A 20,027-nucleotide genomic window follows, 5' to 3' on the forward strand; every position below is an offset into this window, starting at 1 on the left:
ATTTCAAGAGCAACAGTCATTTCTGGCTCGAAAAGAGTTGAGTTATTCCAGCCTGGGGCCAACAAACTAAAATCCTGACTAGTGCCAAAACTCTATAATACTAGGCTGCAGCAAGAAAAGTAAAATATGGAAAATATGTGCGATTGAAAAAAAATAAGGAAAATCATCTAACGAGTATTTTTCTTGCGAATAACCTGAAAACGTAGCGACACATGCAAATTAGGCTATGACATCACGAAACGTCACGGGGAATTCCCTTTGACTCGCTAGAATTTGCAGTGGATGGAAAACCATTTTTTCTCCCTTATAAAGTCGCTCGGTAAATGGATGGAAAGCGAGAAACGATCGCCAGGTACATTCGTATGCGATCTGACTCTTGCCCGTGACTGGCTCATAAGACTCCAGGCATCAGCCACGCCCCTTACTTGTGTTACCTGATGAAGTTTTGAGGAAAACGTACAGATTAAAGATGGCAGCGTCAAGTAAGGGAAGTATGTTGCAGCTGCTTGGCAAATACTATATCTACCTAACTAAATGCAGAAGAGGGGTTACTGCTTTACATACAAACTTTCCGCACACAAGAAATACTCACAGCAGCGTTTCCGGCAGAAATGTAAAGTTTTTAATGTCTGAAGCCAGTTCTCCCTATGGTCTGAGATCCTACAAAGAACTTTATGAACTTTCAGTACAAGACCCAGAAACATTCTGGGGTGCTCTTGCAAAAGAAAGGTTGTTGTGGAGCAAACCGTTCGATCAGGTAAAAGACTGTGACTTCAGACAAGGCAAGATACACTGGTTTTGTGGAGGGCAGCTAAATGTGTCGGGTAAGTAATCTTTAATTCGCAAGAAACAAATGTACATTATGGATACTACTGAACATCACCCTTTTAGAAGTTCACCGTTGGCAACACATAGCAAAGTGTAGTAAATCGTAAACAGAAGGTAACTATACTATGGTAAATCATAACAAATGCACAGCATAATTATAACGATTTGAATGTAAAACTTTTATAATCACACAGTGCAAGTTTACTTTGGCAAAGGGCATAATAATGCTTTAATAATAATAATAATAATAATAATAATAATAATAATAATAATAATAATAATAATAATAGTTATTTTTTATACGTTGCTCGCGAATTGGTCCACACATCACATTAGTTTGTAAAATGTTCAATGTACATCTTATAGTAGATATGCAAGAAGTAACGCTTTGTTGCGTTATTTAAAAACAACAACAACACATTTCCTGTCAGTTATCCACTAACATCGAACTCTACTTCTTCTCTCTGGGGTTTAATTGCACACTTACTAAGGTCTTACAACCACCACCAACGATCATTTTCCTATGGCTATGTTTATTTTACATGAATTAACCAAGACTTACTTACAGATTATGCATAGTCCCATGTTTTACTCACTGATGGAATGTTTATTATCGGGATCTAAATCCATAAATAAAAAAAATAAAACATGCTTTAATATAATGAAAATTAAACATGCAAGGTCGAACTCTATTGACTGTCACATTTGGGGAAATTCGAAGCGACCTTTTTAGAATAGCAAACTCATTATTCCAAACGAATCTATCATATAGAATACGGTTTAACCCTGCGTTTTGTTAACTGTAATGTGATTACCCAGTGATACTCTATAAAAACTGTTGTGGGAGGTAATGGGAATAATGGTAATTGACTACAGTATTTAATTGTAAATTAATGTCACTCAGGAGGTCGCAGTGACCAAAACGATGCACTAATAATAAGTTACCATGATGAGTGGGCTGGTTTGTTTTCCTTAGTAGGAGGTTATCACATTACATGCAATTATATGTAAATTACAGCTATCAGAAACAAAAACCACCCAGACATTTAATTGAGGGGTTTGTAAGTTGTCTTAAGTTGTTTCTTACTTGTTTTATATCTTTAAATTTCAAGGCCACACTAAGTATTACATCATTTGTTTGTTGCAAGTAGTTAATAAGCCTATTGCTTCAATCGATATCTTTTTTAAACAAAATCAGTTAATATGTATGGTATGCATTTGTTATGTGATTCACTTTTATAGTAGTGCCTTGATAGTTATCCAGTTACACGTAGAGCCCTTTAATAACTCAACCTTTTTTGTTGACAGTGAACTGCTTAGATCAGCACGCCCACAAGACACCTGATAGAATTGCTTTGATCTGGGAGAAAGATGAGCCTGGCACGGAGGTCAAGATAACATATAGGTAGGGCATGTTTCTCCTCTGTGTGACATTCATATGCTGGGCACTGTTAAACTCAAGCAGTGGAGACTGTTTTTTGTCAGCACCTGCATTTTAAAGGTTTAATGTCAGCTCCTGCATTTTAAAGTGGCTTGATAAGACATGGAGTGTAACCTACAATTAGAGCACGAAATTGCCACTGTTTTTGTTCTGAATGTTCAGTGAAGAATGGTGCAGGGGTGTGTGCCCCACAACCCATTGCTTACAGGTTGATATATGATATCAGGGAAAAGAGATATGACACCTTTGATCCTTGGTGGCTTTACTTTTATTTTAGTGTCTAAAATTCAGATTCCACAACGCATAGATGTATGTCCTTATATATGACATTTCACACTCCCCTGGCAAAAGCTAGTGTGTCTGCATTTAAATCTATCTTAGGTAATGTTAACAAATGGTTTGTGATAAAAACAGAGTGCATATTAGGCTTAATTTAGTGAGGATAGATCGAGATCAAAGTACTTTCTTCATATACTAGTGTTAGATACAGAGAAACAGGGTTTCTTGTTTTAAGAATAGTCAAACAGTGTTCGCAAACAGGAAATTGCATGTCAGAGCAGGAGACACACATGAAACTGAAAGTTACTTAATTTAAAAGCATTCTTATGTGATTTGACACCAAGCCAAAAACACAGCTTTCTCACAAACCTTGGATCTGGTTCAGCACACTAAAAATAATACAGCAGTGCCGAGCCCTGCTAGAGCCATAGTCAATATTCATAACCTTAATAATTATTTTTGCTAAAGTTTACAATTCTGTATTACTTTTTAACCACAAAAACAGATAAACTGTTAAATGTTCTCAGTATGGGAGTTACTGTTTGGTGTATAAGTACAGTAGCAGATTTCAAGGTAGATAGATACAGGTATAGTAATAGAAATAAGCCCTACAAGACTGAACATACAGGCTAGCTCAGTGATACTCAGCTCTGGCCCTTGAGATCCAATCCAGTCCAGGTTTTTACTCCAAGCAGGTTCTAATGTAGTTAATTGAAGCTGTTAAGAGGCAATTAACTAATTTAGGACCTGCTTGGAATAAAGACCAGGACTGGAATGGATCTCATGGGCTAGAGTTGAGTACCACTGGTGCTAGCGGCAGCCTTTTTTACACACCTGCCTCATTTAAACCAGATTGAATAATTAATCAGTTGGACAGCCAATCATGACCCAGTTTTCTCCATTCTAATCACACTCTCTCATGGAAATTAAGTGTTTTAAACAAGGCTTAAAATGAACCCTTTCCTGGGTTAATTTAATATGCACACATTTAACAAAAACACAATTTAAAACATTTATACCAGTGGTGCACAACTTGGTCCTGGAGGGCCGGTCTTCCTGCAGGTTTTTATTCAAGCTGCACCTTTATTTGACCTTATTAGAAGCTTAATTAGTCCAATTAACTAATTTAGGGTATGGTTAGAACAAAAACCAAGAGGGACACCGGCCCTCCATGACCTGAGTTGTGTACCACTGATTTATACCAAAAATAAACAAATATGAAAATAAAGATAATACTGTTATTGATTTAACTGGTGGCATCTGTACAATATGGAAGTTATATAAAGTCCTAAACACACACAAAATCTGTAAGTTTCAATTAAACACATGCCCGCCAACACTTCCAAACAGACATTCCCTAACTTCTAGAGCAGTAGTTTCTAATCAGAGCCAGAGCAGGGAGTCTGATCTCATTCATGTATAGAGCGGATGGTTCAACAGTTTCATGCCCCAGTTTATAGCATGACATTTTGTGAGAGTTAAGTTCATTTTTAATTTTTTTTGTTTCTATTACTAAATGTTAAATGGCAGGGTTTTAACATATTATAAGCCTTTCATAACCCCAACCCTTACTCGTTTCATTATTTGACACAGGGAGCTTTTAGAAGCGACCTGTCGGCTTGCTAACACTTTGAGAAGATATGGCGTGCAGAAAGGGGAACGGGTTGCCATCTACATGCCCGTCTCCCCCCTGGCCGTGGCTGCCATGCTGGCCTGTGCCAGGATCGGTGCGGTGCACACAGTGGTCTTCGCTGGCTTCAGTGCTGAAGCTCTAGCTGGGAGAATTCAGGATGGTGGGTATTTTGAGACACTGAAATTGAGAAAGGTTGAGTGGAGTGGAGATACACATTTTGCAGTTAAACCAAGTTATTTACTATGCATTTAATATGCTTTATGGAGGTTAACCCTGTTTTTGTTTTTTGTGGCTTACCATGTGTGCCTGTGTTTTACCATTGTTTTACTATCATTTTACCAGGCTTCCCTCAATATATATATATATATATATATATATATATATATATATATATATATATATATATATATATACAGTAGGTGGGGCTAGCAGAGTTGAACTTCTCCGAATGATTGCAAACCTCATATAATGGAAAGGAAATAAAAATAAAATAAAACAAAAACCTATCAAAATGAATTCAAAGCTACAGTACTGACTCTTTAAAGGTTAGAGTGTTATTTAATTGTGGGGAAATGTACAATAGGTTCTGTAGCCCTTTTTTTAAACCAGAAGGTCAACAAGACAGAATTCCTGAGTGATTGTTTACTAGTATATATCTTTTTACTATGCATTTCTCTTGTATCTTACTTCTCAGTTATTTACTGTGTTTGATTGTGTGTTATCATGTTTTTACTATCCTTTTACTGTGCTTTACTGCTATGCTTTAACCATGGTATACCATAGTAGGCTTTTATAAGGGTAGTAGTAGTAACATGACCTATCTTTCCTCCTTTACTGCAGATCACATGAGGTAATTATTGACTTGAAATGACTTTAGAGGAAGCATATTGTGTATGTATTATTTTGTACACACTGCAAGTCACAAAATTAAATGTTAAGGCTGCTGTATATTTAAAATTAAATGGTGTGTGACTACATTTTTTTTAACTAACCTTACAAATTCCACACAGTTTCTAATAAATATGGAATTAAATTCCACTCAGGGAACCTTTAAACAAACTAACCTCCAGCAAGTCTGTCACCTGCATGACTGAAATTCCTGCTGATAAAATACAGTGAAATCCCCAGTGACTTGCAAAACTTATATGCTGCTATATAATGCGTTTTGATTGTAAATATGTGATATTGCTGATAAGCATATATTTTTTAGCACAGATATTTACAATATTGTACTTGCCCACTACAGCTATGGCCAAAAGTTTTGCATCAAAAGAATGAACTAATTTTGCATCATAAAGTTGAATGAAACCTGCTGAATAATGTTACGTTAACATATTGAATTACATACCACTTTTGTAGTTTTCCAGATACTTAACGGAAAACTGGCAGAAATAGAAAAATGTGACATTTCGAAATCTAACATGAAATACTGTACTGCTATTCTGGCTTCTAGTAGACTTTTGTGATATCATTTTTGTAGTTTCTTTGATTACATGATCAAAATTATGTTCCTATTCTAGGTGCTGCAAAACCTTTGGCCATAGCTCTAGTATTTTACAGTAAATGTCATTACACACGGGGGGAAAATGCATTCTTGAATAGTTTAGCGCCCCTGGAAAAATGTAATATTGCAGTAGGAGTAAGTTAGCATTGTCCTTAGAAAAAATTCTAAACATATTTTTGCAGCCCAGTGCAAGGCTGTTATCACTAGTAACCAAGGATTGAGAGGCGGGAGGGTGATAGAACTGAAGAAGACCGTTGACGAAGCCATGAAGACGTGTCCCACAGTGAAGCATGTGTTTGTGGCCAACAGAACAGAAAACAAAGTGCCCATGAGCGAAATCGATATCCAGCTTGAGGAAGTAAGTGCAGTAAAAACATACGATTCCCTGAGAAATTCCAGTGAGGCATTTCAAGTTCATTTCCCAATTTGTAATTTATAAAAACCAGAATAGTGTCAAAAACCTGTTTTGTCAACCTGTTATTACTCAAATTCTCATCGTAGCTCCCTTGCTAATTCTGACCAAAACCCAATTCATGGCCCCAGTGGCAATGACAAGAGTTGATTCAGTAGAGGCCTTGTTGAAATGTTCCACTAAAGCTTTTTCCATTCGTTTGTTAAATATATTAGGTCTTGCCTAAAAACATTCAATGTACAGTATATGGATATACAAATCTCTGTTACTGGTGATTAGGTTCCACCCCGCTGCTCATTTCGGTTATACAGAATGTTAACAGGGTCTTCCTTACCTGGAAAGTACCTGATAGTGGATACATTCCACTGAGGGCTTTTGGTTAAAGGGCTGTTATGTCCTGAAGACTGCTGTTAAGAGACAGGAAAGCACTGTATAAAAGCAACGCAAGAGGAAAAAGAACATAATACCTTACAAGCAAGTAGGGTTCTCCTAAATAAAAGTTTTGCTGTTATATTTTGAATCTCCCTCAGGAAATGGCAAAGGAGTCTCCCGTGTGCGACCCTGAGGTCCTGAGTAGTGAGGACATGCTCTTCATGTTGTACACTTCAGGAAGCACCGGGAAACCCAAGGGAATCGTCCACACCCAGGCCGGGTATCTGCTGTATGCTGCACTCACACACCAGGTAGGTCAGATTCTAGAAATTACCACTATGTTATTGCTGCCTCCTCTGCAACTGTGGCAACTGTGAGTTATTAAATGGAAGATCGCTATACAAAATTTCAGAGGGGACAGAAATAACAGCTGCACACCCCTAGTAGTCATTTTTCAAACCACATCAGTTCAGAAATCCAGCATTTAGAAGTAGTGTTAAGGGTATTTAATATGCTGGAATAGTAAGTAAGCACGGTAATAAATAACGCTTTAAGAAGAAACAACAATAGACAGTGTAAGGAAATATACATAATACAAGTTTAAAAAGGTGAGAAATAGTTGCTGACAAGTGGATCGACTGGCAAAACATAGCATTAACATTCAATGGAAATGATCTTTGGAACCTAAGAGAGCAGTGGGGTGAGTTGCAGCTGGGTTACAAAAATGTGAATGTTGCTAAATGGCCATAAAATCTCCAGAGCCATATGTTACTGATCCCCGGGGGCTGTAAAATGTAATGGGTAACATAGCTGATGGCTGGCGGCTGCATCCTGATTGGTGTCAAGCGACTCTGAGGCTAATGGTCACCCCTGTGGTTGAAGAGAGAAGGTTGGCATTCTACCAGAATCCCTGATCGCTCAGATGGCTTAGCTAGGAATTATCCACAATGCCTGGAATGGAATAAAAACATCAATTCCCATATTGCCAGAAGTTTGCACTGTGGAACTTTCTTATCTTTCTTGTATGTTGTAAACAAATTGAACCATGACATTAATAGTCTATGACAGACTAAAGTATGCTGTATATATATATATTTTTTTTTAAATTAGAATTTATAAGTAACTTCTTATTTAAGGTAAATGCTGAAGGCCAAGTTCAAAGTTTTGTAAATGAGAAGGGGTAGTCAGCTATGCGTCAAATTAATTATTGTATAATATATTGATATACTGTACAGCTGATTCTGTTTTTTTTTTTGTTTTTTTTTAGGTTATTCACTGTTAATATGCATAAATAAAAGCCAATGATTAAAGCAAAACATAAAATTAAAATAGAATTAATAAAAGCATGACCACGAAAGGAACTTGTGCCCTCAACCCTCTGATCTGAAGACAGACTAATCCATTAAGCTATAATTTAAAAAAACAAAACAAAGAGGGAGTACTGCCTACATTTATTTTCCATAAATAATTATTTCTGCATATCTCCATGGGTATAAACATGAAACCCTGGACCTGTCCCAGCTTGGCATAGGGTCTGTTTAGAGCCAGCCTGCAAATCAATCGGCTTTACAGATCGTCCATGCAAAACAACCATATGCCCACATGGCTCAACGCCAGCCAAACCCCTAACCTATGTTCTTCATTATCACGAAAGAGTAATTTACTGAGTAGCTGATCGTGATGAATTGTAAAAAAAAAAAAAAAGGACCAAAATAATACACTTATATACTGATATACTGTTTATTTATATAAGTATGCCTTCTTGAAAATCACTGTCTAAATGTGATGCCACCTTTATAAGGGGGATGGCCCCTTAGTTGATGAAAAACTACCTGCATAGGGTCCCTGCACACTGTTGTGGACTGATCAATACAGCGCTTGTCTACACTTATATTTTTACCTCAGAATTTCTGATAAAAGTTAATATGGGTAAATATTTTTCAACATTGAACATGTTCTAATGAAAAAATCAGATAATCCAGGAAATTACCCTGATTTTATGGCAGCTGTATTAAAAAATCCCTTCTTGTTTATTTTTCCTCCTTTTAGTACGTCTTTGACTACCGGCAAGGGGATGTCTTTGGCTGTGTGGCAGACATCGGCTGGGTCACAGGCCACAGTTACGTGGTGTACGGCCCGCTTTGCAATGGTGCCACCACTGTCCTCTTCGAGAGCACTCCTATTTATCCAGACCCTGGTGAGATATATAAGTAGACAGGATTTCTGTGCCACTGCTAAGGATTTTGTTGCTGTGCACTGCAAGCCTGCCTAAAGGGGAAGCATCTTCATCACTCACTACACACTACTTGCTTGTGGTTGGAGAAAATGTTATTCAGTACTTCTACCCTTTTTTATGCTGTGTTCCTAGTAGCAGTAGCAGGGATAGGAATGAAGTTCACATGCATACACATACACTGAACACATTGAGTATGATTACTTTCTTAGTTAAATTAATAACCCCCATTAATGAATTAATATTTTATAACAATGACTGTCACCACTTTGCATTGAATTTTAATCAAAGAAGATGGGAATTTAAAAGAAAGGTTTTCATGTAAAAAAGAAAGTGGCAGACAGCTTTATTTTGACTCCTGACCATTTTCAGTTCCCGTTTTCTGATCACTCTTTTTGTTGGGTGTGTGGGGATGCTCCAGGTCGGTACTGGGAGACGGTGCAGCGTTTGAGGATTAATCAGTTTTATGGTGCCCCCACTGCTATCCGTCTCTTACTGAAGTATGGGGAGAGCTGGGTGAAGAAGTATGACCGGTCCTCCCTGAAAACACTGGGGTCTGGTAAGTGAAGTCAGAATGAAAATGCAGAAGATTTCTTTATCCTTTATCCTTAGATCGACTGACTGTCAATTGTATTGTGCTTAAAAAAATGGGAATCTCTCCCAAAGTAATGGGCCCCACGCAAAGCCATTTGTTATTTTGTACTATGCCAATATTGTGAAAGTTATTTTACCAACATATAAAAAATTTAAGCTGTTTTTATTAGGATTTCAAAAGTAGTGATGATTAAATGTAATCCAATAGAGCTCTTCTTTCTGTCTATTCTTCCCTTGCAGTGGGTGAACCAATTAATAACGAAGCTTGGGAGTGGTTCTATAATGTAGTTGGAGAAGGGAGGTGCACTCTGGTGGATACCTGGTGGCAGACGGGTAAGGGGCACCTTCACCAATCACCAAGGACCACATAATGGATCCATTTACAACTTAGAGATGTCTATGCATGAGCACTGCATGTGTTTGAATGCACTAGTTAAAACTGGGCAAGTGTTTACTGTAGTCTGTAATTTACTTCTGCTTTTTTAAAGGATATTATTCTCAGGTCACTTAGCCACGTATGTGTTTCTCATTTTGTAGCCTACAGTAGGGGGAAATTAGTCTTGATAAAATACTTTCAAAATGTGTGCCTTTCAGTTTAAAGCATACCGTTTCAGTGATTCTTTTTATAGCATACAAAGTGTTTTCAAACTGAGACAGCGACAAGTTAAAATAGTGAATAAATGTTCTCTTTCTGGAGTAATACATGTCTTAAGCTTTAGCTTGCATTGTGAACAAAGCTATTGTACAGCGCTTTAAATCTGCCACTGTTTTAATATGCAGTAGATGAACCATTGGTTCAAGTAATACGGTCTTTATAAAGAGGGTAACAGCACAACCCTCTCAGATGTGAACCAAGAGTGTTATGTCAAAGTCTGTTTTCGTCTCTTTAAATAGAATTTTAAACACAGGCTGTACGGTACATACAGTACATTTCAGATTGCCACCAATCTGTATTGTTTCTGTTCATGTCAAAGTTAAGCACCCTGATCATTGGCAGGGGAAGTGGCTGAACTGAAAGCATGCAGCTGCAATTCAGGTTGCAGGCTGGGCAACAGGCTGATTGGAATTGCTTGTAAAGTGTCTGAATACGAATCAGAATCTGTGTTTGAAGGATCTAAAAGGATTAGACCATTTTAAACTGCTTCTGGCCTAAATTAAATAAATGTTTACAGAGCTGCAATAGCTTGATGATGGCTGTGACGGCATCCAAATTTAGATTTTCCAATGAGCATGTGATGTTCTATGTTTTTACAAACAGAAATACAAGTTCAGAAAAGGCTGTATATTAAAATTTTAAAGGTTATTATACTTAATTGAATTAACACATCATATAACAAAATACCATGGTACAATTGTACCCTGTATTTTACTAGCAATAGCTTAATTGTTTTTTTATAGTATAAATCTTCGTTTGTGGATATATATTTTATACTGGTCAATGCAATATCTACACTAATTCTGTCTGATACTCTTATTTATTACGATGAACTTACGATGAACATAAACAACATCTGCACTCTGCACTGAAAATGAATTAACATAATTTTAGAGGACTAAAGATCATCTGGTCACAAGGTTTCCAATAAGGTTGTACATGCTGGTCTCGTAAAATACATGAATCTATTCCATTTAATGCCATACGTTAGTGTAAGAAGAATTAAGGGCTTCACACCAACTGCGTTATTAAGGGCATCGTAAAGAGTCTCTGTCTAATACCTTAAAACAATTTATGAATGTGGTTTTAGTTTCCCTGCAAAGTTCTACTAATCTGATTGCTTGTAAGACCCTAAAGCTGATCATTATCATGAAACGACTACTGGAGACCTCAAAGGGATTTTCTCTCCTTTTTTTAAGTGGGCATTCCATTAAATAAGTAAGCCGGTTTGATTTTTGGTTCCATCAAACACAGATCAAATCTAATGGTTGTACGTGATTAAATGTACACACAATGTGCAAGTCTGTGCAAGTCCTTTAAAATAATAAAGAGAATGAGAAACCGTCAGAGTGGCTGATTAATTGTTATTCAGTCATATGTGCTTTTCCATTTTCTCCACTGGTCTCCCCTCCAATTAGTGTACTTAATTAAAGTCCTGCTGTATCTGTCTCCTTATCATCAGAGACTGGAGGAATCTGCATCAGCCCGAGACCATCCGAGCAAGGAGCAGAGATCGTCCCTGCCATGGCAATGAGGCCCTTCTTTGGGATCCAGCCTGTGTTGATGGATGAAAAGGTAACTGCTTTTTTTTCAATAGGAATGGAATATTATTCAAACAATTGACAAATTCACAAGAAAACATTTCTGAGTGACCCCAATGAGGTGTTGAAGAAAGGAGGGTTACCAAGATACAGTATAACAAGACAGAAGAACAGGCGCACAACATCGCTCTAAAATCGGCAAAGTAATAAAATATAAAGTGTCCAAAATGTATACGAAACTTACCTAGAAGTTACCTCAAGCCTGAAAGTTAAGCAGGAAATCCATAAGAAAATCCAAACATGTATTTAATGACAAAAACGACAGTGCCTGTTGCTTGTCAAAGAGCAATGAGGGAGCAGTGTTGAGAGATAATCAACTGGGAATAATCTCTTTAAAAGTGGCTTATGGGCAGAGTGCTACCCATATTGTCTCCTGTAGCAATGCTTAGAGCACTGTGGGGTTACAGCAGTGTTTGCATTCATTAGGTACTGTAGGTGGTTGATCCTGTTTTGACCTCTTTGTGTGCTCATGTCTACCACTGTTTTCCTTCTCTACAGCATTACTTGAAAACATGAGCTATATTTTTTGTATGTATCAAAATGCCACACAAGTTGGTTGCAATGTAGTCACAGTGGGAAATAGCATGTGTTTTACATGGTTAGCTATGCACCATGTGTTCTATACAGCAACACATACACTGTAAATGTAGGTGTTAATGGTAGGGTTTATTTTTAAAATATTTTATAAATTGTATGAATATGAGAGGCAAATCCAGTAGCAAAGAGTGTTTTTTTTTATTTGTTTCCACATTTTTGTTGTTTTGCACTCCAACCACCACAGTCTGAATACATATGCTCTAATAAGTTGATGCCCCTCTTTTAAGTAAGTAAATGAATACCATGAACAATACCTGACAGCAGTAACTGCTCCAAGCTGAGCGGTGGGTGCTGACCTGTGATATCTTTATTGTCCACTTTGCATAATTAAATCAAAGCATAATCAAGTAGTAAAAATGGAAAACAAATAGATTCATGTTATTTACTTAGAGTGATTCGTTTTCAGCCCTGAAGCACAAGATACTACATCTGCACTCTGGTATAGTCACTATAATAGCATCCCAAGTGTTTAATTCATTACCTCCTTAAAAGTGTAACAAAAAGCTCCCCCAGGAATAACATATGCTTACAGCCATGGTTCCTTTTTACTTCAGTCACTTTATTAGTTTCCAGATGAACCCAAAGGAAACTCTTCCAATCTGCTCACTGTATTTAACACCCTCTGCGCAATGCAATCAGGTATTTAAACTGCTGGATAATTGAGATATTCTGTAGTAATCTTGATATGTCTGTGGTGCTTTAGGTATACATGCTTGCCTTTTCATTTATTGTGCTGTGAGGGACAGTGACCTGACCCCAGAGATCGGACTGATTAGAACATCTTGACCAGTTTAACAATAATTAAAACGAACCAGGTTAGCAACAGATCATCAGCTTCAAAAAATTGAAGTTTTGCTTTCTGTTCTTTTGCCTGCTTTCGTCTTGGTTTATCTGATTTGTTCGTTTCGTAGGATCTTATTAGGGGGGAAAAGTAAGTTGTGTATTACTGTTGGGGTCCTTTATTTCTCTGGTATTTAGTTTTAAAGAGCACACAAAATACAGTAATAAAGAACAGTACCTTTTAAGAGTACTGGACACAACCCACTGCCTCCCCCATCTCCACCCTTGCAGCTAAACCTTTGGCCGAATTACATTTTCAACAAAACAAAAGGTTGGTCGCTATTGCCTTGTTCGATGGTCAGAAAATAGCCCTTCCACCTTGGCCAATGTACAATATGCCATTGTTTACTTACAGGGCAACCGAGTAGAAGGGAATAATGTCTCTGGAGCCCTGTGCATTGGTCAGCCGTGGCCTGGCATGGCAAGAACTATTCATGGAGACCACCAGAGGTTTGTGGATGCTTACTTTAAAGATTATCCAGGTAAGTGAATCTGAAAGCACAAAGCATTGTCCTTCATTTTCTCTTAGTTTTTTATCAAAATTTAATTACTAATATCTGTTTTATCTATCTATTGCAACCAACAAACACAAATTCGCAACTGTACACTACAGGAAGCTTGGTATAGAAGCCAGTGTACAGTTATTAGCGCCATCTACTGTTTGGAATGAATGTCATTTGTGTATTCATAGTCAGGAATTATATTTTTAAATACGCAATCAACCCTTTTAAAACTGTTCTGTGCTTATGTGTTGATGCTTGTTCAGATTTGCCTCGATCCACCAAAAATCTCTTGAGATCCACTAGTGGATCGTGATCCACGTATTGGCCACCACTGGTGTACACAAACATTTTGATTATGGCGTAGATATATCTGCTTTCAGTTTGCAGACATAGCAGTTGTGCCAGTTGAGCTAACCGGATCCCCTAAAATATATATATATTTTTAACATCATTTTCTCTAAAGGGCACTATACCCACTCACAACCCATGATTCATTTTAGGTTGATCGTCAATAATATTCAGCAAACTTACAGAATTGATTAATTGATTCTTCATCCACTTCTGTTCATGTTAAAGGGTACTATTTTACTGGCGATGGTGCCCACAGATCTAAGAAAGGGTATTACCAGATTACGGGCCGGATGGATGATGTCATCAATATCAGTGGGCATCGTCTGGGTACAGCAGAGGTTGAGGATGCCATGGTAAGACACTTGCAGTCAATGCCAAATGAAAACAAGCAATGGGGGGCCGGGGGAGGGGGGGGGGAGGAGAGTTCATTCTCTAATATTGCAAACATTATAAACCTGGATGTAAAATTGGAATTTCAAAGATCCACGGACATACAAATGAGTCACATTTTTATACCTAAGGCATTGTAGATGTACATCTTCTAGTAAGGCGAGAGTATGGGTGAGGTATTTCAAATTGTAAAAGTCTGACAAGATGCAGTACAAGGGAAAACAAATAAAAACAACTTATTTTGGTAAACTTTTACTGTTGAGATGTTCCCTTTGTATTGACTAGGGGCAATGTTCCATAAACTTTAACTATAAGTTCATGTTTCTTTTCATACTGATGCTGTGGAAATAAAGTCAACTTTTAGACTGTTAAAGATTTTCAAACATTTTATGAATAGAGCCCTACTTTTCTTGTTGGTTCTTCCACTGTAATTCCTTCTTATATATATTTGCATCCATGATACGTTAAAGCAACTCTATGCATATAAAAAGGTTATATATTCATTTTTAGGATGAGCATCCTGATGTTCCAGAAACAGCAGTGATTGGCTTTCCTCATGATATTAAAGGGGAAGGTACGTCGAAAAAGTGGACACCCCTGCAACACGGTGCACACACATTTCTTGTTGCTCACCTAACTAACAATATGCAAATATCATTCTTGACATCTTCAGACTTCTAATTATTCACACAGGGACCTGTGCAAAGCATATGATAAAAATAGTTATTCTTTTTACAAAAAGAATAACTTTCTCAATTGCATCATCATGTTGATCTCACATGGGTCATGTATTGATTATGTTTCCATCACTGTGATAACAAAATTCCAAGGAAAGGGTGTCCTTATCAGTATACGGTTATTAATACTATACATGTCTAGAATGTACCTTATCCTACAGTATACTTAATGTGCCTGTTTACTATTCAAACATGTTTAACCTCTCCTTGAACTCTTTTTATGACGGCCTTGTCTTGGGGCCAGCTCCAGTAATTAAGAACAGTTAGATATTTCTGTGAACAAAGCAATAAAGAACAACTGTAGAGTTTAATTATTAACCAATATAAAGTAAGAGAAGGGGTTTGCCATCACAGAGAGAATTATCATAATAGAAAAGTAAATAATGATAAAAGGACACCTTTCTCATTTTAGAGCAGACATCACTGCCTTTGTAGCACCCCCTTATGGTAGGACAGGGGATATCAATTTAGTCACTGCTGCTGCTATGTTATTTCTATTCCCTTAAACTGAAAACGGTGCTGGTTTACTGACTGGAGAAAGTTTCCATACTGTCATATTGTGAACTAATGCATTTTAGCAATAGTTGCCCTGTTCTGTGTAGTGTACTGTCTTGTGTTGTGAAAATGTGAAATATGCCATGCCCTGCTAACTATAGTAACGTTCTTCCTCATTTTGTCTGTTCCAGCTGCATTTGCGTTTGTGGTATTAAAAGATAACATTTCCCTTACTGAGTCGGAAGTTGTTGATGAACTTAAGGCCATTGTGGCTTCCAAAATAGCCAAATATGCTGTGCCTGATCATGTTTTGGTAAGTAAACATTAAGTCAGAAATATATTGACAGAAATATATTTCAACCTACGAATATTTCCATAAATTGATGGCCAGCTCATGAGAGAAAAAACACTTAGACACATGCACTAGCTATAGTCAAGCAGCCTTTCAGCTGTTTCAACGGGCAAATTGAATCAAATTGTATTATTATTATTTATTTCTTAGTAGGCACCCTTATCTGGGGTGACTTACAATTGTTACAAGATATCATTATTTTTACATACAATTACATTATTTTGTACACATTATTTTTACATAGAATTGCCCATTTATACAGTTGGGTTTTTACTGGAGCTATCTAGGTAAAGTACCTTGCTCAAGGGTACAGCAGCAGTATGCCCCACCAGGAATTGAACCCACGACCCTCCGGTCAAGAGTCCAGAGCCCAAACCACTACTCCACACTGCTGAAAAAAGAAATGTAATTAAACACAAACATCCTCCGATTGAAACCCCATGCTCTAAAGCTGGCAATTCCAGGGATTGCCTTAGTGCAGCTTGTGTGTTTCCAAGAAGTAATTATTACATCAATAATCTCCTTAATGTTGAGGCTAAGGGAGCTGCTTTAGGACTAAATGGATGATTGAGGCTTATTTTTAAAAAAAGAAAGAGGAGTCATGTCGGGATAATAAAATTGTATCAAGAAGTATTTGTTCAATCTATACATTTATTATCCCTCCCTCGGCTAGGATACATATATAGTGGGGGCACATACATACACAAATGTGCCCATAACTTATTGGCATAATTTAAATACATTACACAAAAACATAAAAAAGACTAGACAAGGCATTTTTATTACGGTAGAGACTGTGATCAGTAATGCAAACTACTGCATTAAAATTACAATAAAACACCAACCCTAATTAAAATACAGTATGTAATGTACAGTAAGGGTTAAGGGACTATTTGATTTTACATTCCAGGAGTCTTGAATCCCATAATGCTGTAAAATAAAAATGAACTTATACTTTTTTAAAGTTTCGCTTTTTCTTTTCCTCATTCCAGATAGTGAAACGACTTCCAAAAACGCGATCTGGGAAAATCATGAGAAGGGTGCTGAGGAAGATAGCAACCAACCAAACCAGTGAGCTGGGAGACATAACAACCTTGGATGATCCCAGTGTGATCACAGAGATAGTGGAGGCATATAACAAGTACAAAGGCCAGTCATATAAGGTGTCATCATAACAAAACATTAGCTCTCCCTTTTCATATTGAGAACAGTAAAGTTGGAGCCTAATTTGAGTAATGGCATGTTTTTGGGGGAGAAATGGTTCTAAAACAAATACTGTCTTGTACCTGCTTATCCAAGTATTGGCTGGCAGCACTGACCAAATGTAGCCACTTAGTTAAACACATTTAAGGGCAAATACAACCCCCCCCCCAAAAAAATCAGGTATTATTTCACACAATTCCTAATTTCTTGCATTCATTTTTCAACAAATATCCATATATATATATATATATATATATATATATATATATATATATATATATATATATATATATAGTGAAAGATATCACTTATTTTAAGGCTAGTAGCCCCTTAAAATCAGACCCAGACACAAGAATTTGAAGTTTTAAAAAGCACTTTCATGCCATTTTTATTAATTACAGACAAATGAACAAAAACAAAACAAAACCTAACTCAGTTTTGGAGCGCTAACTAAGCTTTTCAGGAAAATCCCTAACTAAACCGGACGGCTACACCGTTTACCAGTAAAACAAAACAGTTTCTAAACGCACACAAACCAGAAGGCTCACACAGTACCTTTAAGTTAACCCACCCAAGTTGCTTCACACAGACTGGAGACTGTGTCGACCAACATTTTGGTTCCTTAATATACCTGCCTGCTAATCACAGGCAGGTGATATTCATTATAATTTGGAGCAAGGTGAATCCCATCCTGGTTCCCTCCCGTGGCATTCTGGGGGATGTAGTTTGTTAGCCCCACCTGAACTACATGTATTTTTCTCCCCCCCCATCTGTCATAATATATCTATCTATCTATCTATCTATGTATCTACAGGCTAACTTCACTATAACGAACCCTTCTTATAACGAACACACGTTTTTAACGATCCCAACAGCAAGAACTGATTTTTTCAATGCAAATGAGCCCTATTAGAACGATCATGGTTGACTAATTCAAAGATAACGCTAATTCAAAGATTACCTATTGTAATACGAATCATGCATGATGAAATCATGGCAAAGGGCGTGAGGAGCAATCTATGCGGGATTGTTTTTACAAGAGAAAGGCCATGTAATTACTGTATTCAGCATTTCATTTATTTACTGTTTTCTTTTAAACATACCACAGTGGAGAATTAGTGTATATGTCATTTATTTTGTGTTTAATAAATCCTGCGCGCCTGTGCCTGCGTTTCTGCTCCAACTCATCTGTCTTGGCAATGCAGTTACCCACACATGTGACATGAGTACCTTGTCACAATACCGTTTAAATGTTGATCAATGTGAAGGAATCTTCATAAAAGTACTATATATGGATGTTCAATTCAAATTTACTGTTCTGTCATTATTCTGATACAGAAAAATGCCAAACCCTATTGTAGTGAACACCCTGATGTATACACACACATATAGTGCTCACCTGTTATAACACGCCTCGTTATATTGCGGAATCGGTTATAACACGGTAAGGTCGTGGCTTCCATTTGTTCAATAATGCCATTACAGTAGCCCTTTCATACTCGTTGTAAGACGGAAATACCTCATGTTTATGCTTGGAAAACACAGCAGCTTCCTTTATAGAAAAGATAACTTAAGTGCATTGATGATATCCTTACAAACTCTTAAAAAAGGTCTTAATGGTTCCATGCAGTGCTGTTCATGTAATTTTATTTTGATGCTCATACTTTTCTTGTTTCTATCAACGATTTGGAAGCCGTACCACGTAATATGCCACGTAAGGGCAGCAGTGTGGAGTAGTGGTTAGGGCTCTGGACTCTTGACCTGAGGGTCGTGGGTTAAATCCCCGGTGAGGGACACTGCTGTTGTACCCTTGAGCAAGGTACTTTACCTAGATTGCTCCAGTAAAAACCCAATTGTATAAATGGGTAATTGTATGTAAAAATATAATGTAATATCTGTATAATGTGAAATCATGTATAATGTGATATCTTATAACATTTGTAAGTCGCCCTGGATAAGGGCGTCTGCTAAGAAATTAATTATAATATATATTGGCTTCATTGGTAGTATTTTGGTAATGATTATATTAACCAATGTGTATTAGTTATAAATGAATATCATTGTCATTGGTTAAAAACCTGTCAGTGTTTTCAAAATCATATGAAATTGTACTGTGCATCAGTTCTTGTCTGTTGTGTAAACAAGTGTAACAGAACCGCACCCATTTGGGTTCTTTGCCCCTTTAAAAATAGACCCAGAACACAGGAAATTGAGGTATAAGCGCTGACGCGCTAGATTTATTAATAAACAAAACACACACTTTTTAAATAAATAACACAGTCCCTTCCTCTTCATACACTTGCACACCCTAGCAAGCAGGCTCTCCACACAGCAGCCACAAACAGACTGGCTGCTTTCTTTAAATACTCTGCACCTGGCTGTAATTGACAATGATAGCCAGGTGCAGGGGATCAATACTAATAAAACAATTAACCAATTAAATTTACAATGAACTTAGGGTTTTTCAGCCCATGTCCTTCTGGGAGATGTAGTCCTGTTTTCGTTTCCCCCAGGACTACACTCTCACAGAAGGTTGAGTATTAAAGTCAAATGTTTTAAAAAGGGTATTTCTCATGAACAAATCCTAAATATACTATATTCAAACTGTGAAATATATTTCTTGTTTTTGTTTATTACATTTCAAATCAAAGTCTTGATGTTTGTTTCATGTGTGGTTAATTTAAGCTCCTGAATGTTTCTGTATATTGCCTATACAGTACTACCCACCCCCACAGCGCAAGTGGGATCCCCGTTTGACAGACAGCTATAGAGAATATTAGTACATAATATTTTGATCAGAATAGGGGTAGGATAAAAAAGTATCATAACCTTTGACAGACAGTATTCCAGTAAACATCATATTCCATGTTTATTTCTTAATTATGTCATTTTGATATATAACAAAGGCTTTGTTTTTTGTATTTATTTCCCCTTTTCAGAATCTGTTGGGCTTTTATCCCCACAATTTGGGAGTATCAGGGTTTTTTGATTTTGTTATAGTCTGAAA

At 37.0% G+C, this 20,027-nt stretch overlaps 1 protein-coding gene across 1 annotated transcript; it reads left to right on the forward strand.

Moving 5' to 3' along the window:
* The first annotated feature begins 271 nt into the window (after positions 1 to 271).
* LOC117403330 (acetyl-coenzyme A synthetase 2-like, mitochondrial) lies at positions 272 to 19,675 on the forward strand. The gene is made up of 14 exons (XM_034005398.3): positions 272 to 824; positions 2,137 to 2,233; positions 4,142 to 4,341; positions 5,868 to 6,043; positions 6,628 to 6,780; positions 8,519 to 8,666; positions 9,124 to 9,261; positions 9,537 to 9,629; positions 11,414 to 11,526; positions 13,345 to 13,471; positions 14,069 to 14,196; positions 14,744 to 14,807; positions 15,657 to 15,778; positions 16,810 to 19,675. Exons 1-14 carry the CDS (start codon positions 470 to 472, stop codon positions 16,990 to 16,992), a joined length of 2,097 nt encoding a protein of 698 aa, XP_033861289.1. The 5' UTR covers positions 272 to 469; the 3' UTR covers positions 16,993 to 19,675.
* The last annotated feature ends 352 nt before the right edge of the window (positions 19,676 to 20,027 follow it).

The sequence above is a fragment of the Acipenser ruthenus genome, chromosome 5, assembly GCF_902713425.1.
Source record: "Acipenser ruthenus chromosome 5, fAciRut3.2 maternal haplotype, whole genome shotgun sequence".
Classification (NCBI taxonomy): Eukaryota; Metazoa; Chordata; class Actinopteri; order Acipenseriformes; family Acipenseridae; genus Acipenser; species Acipenser ruthenus.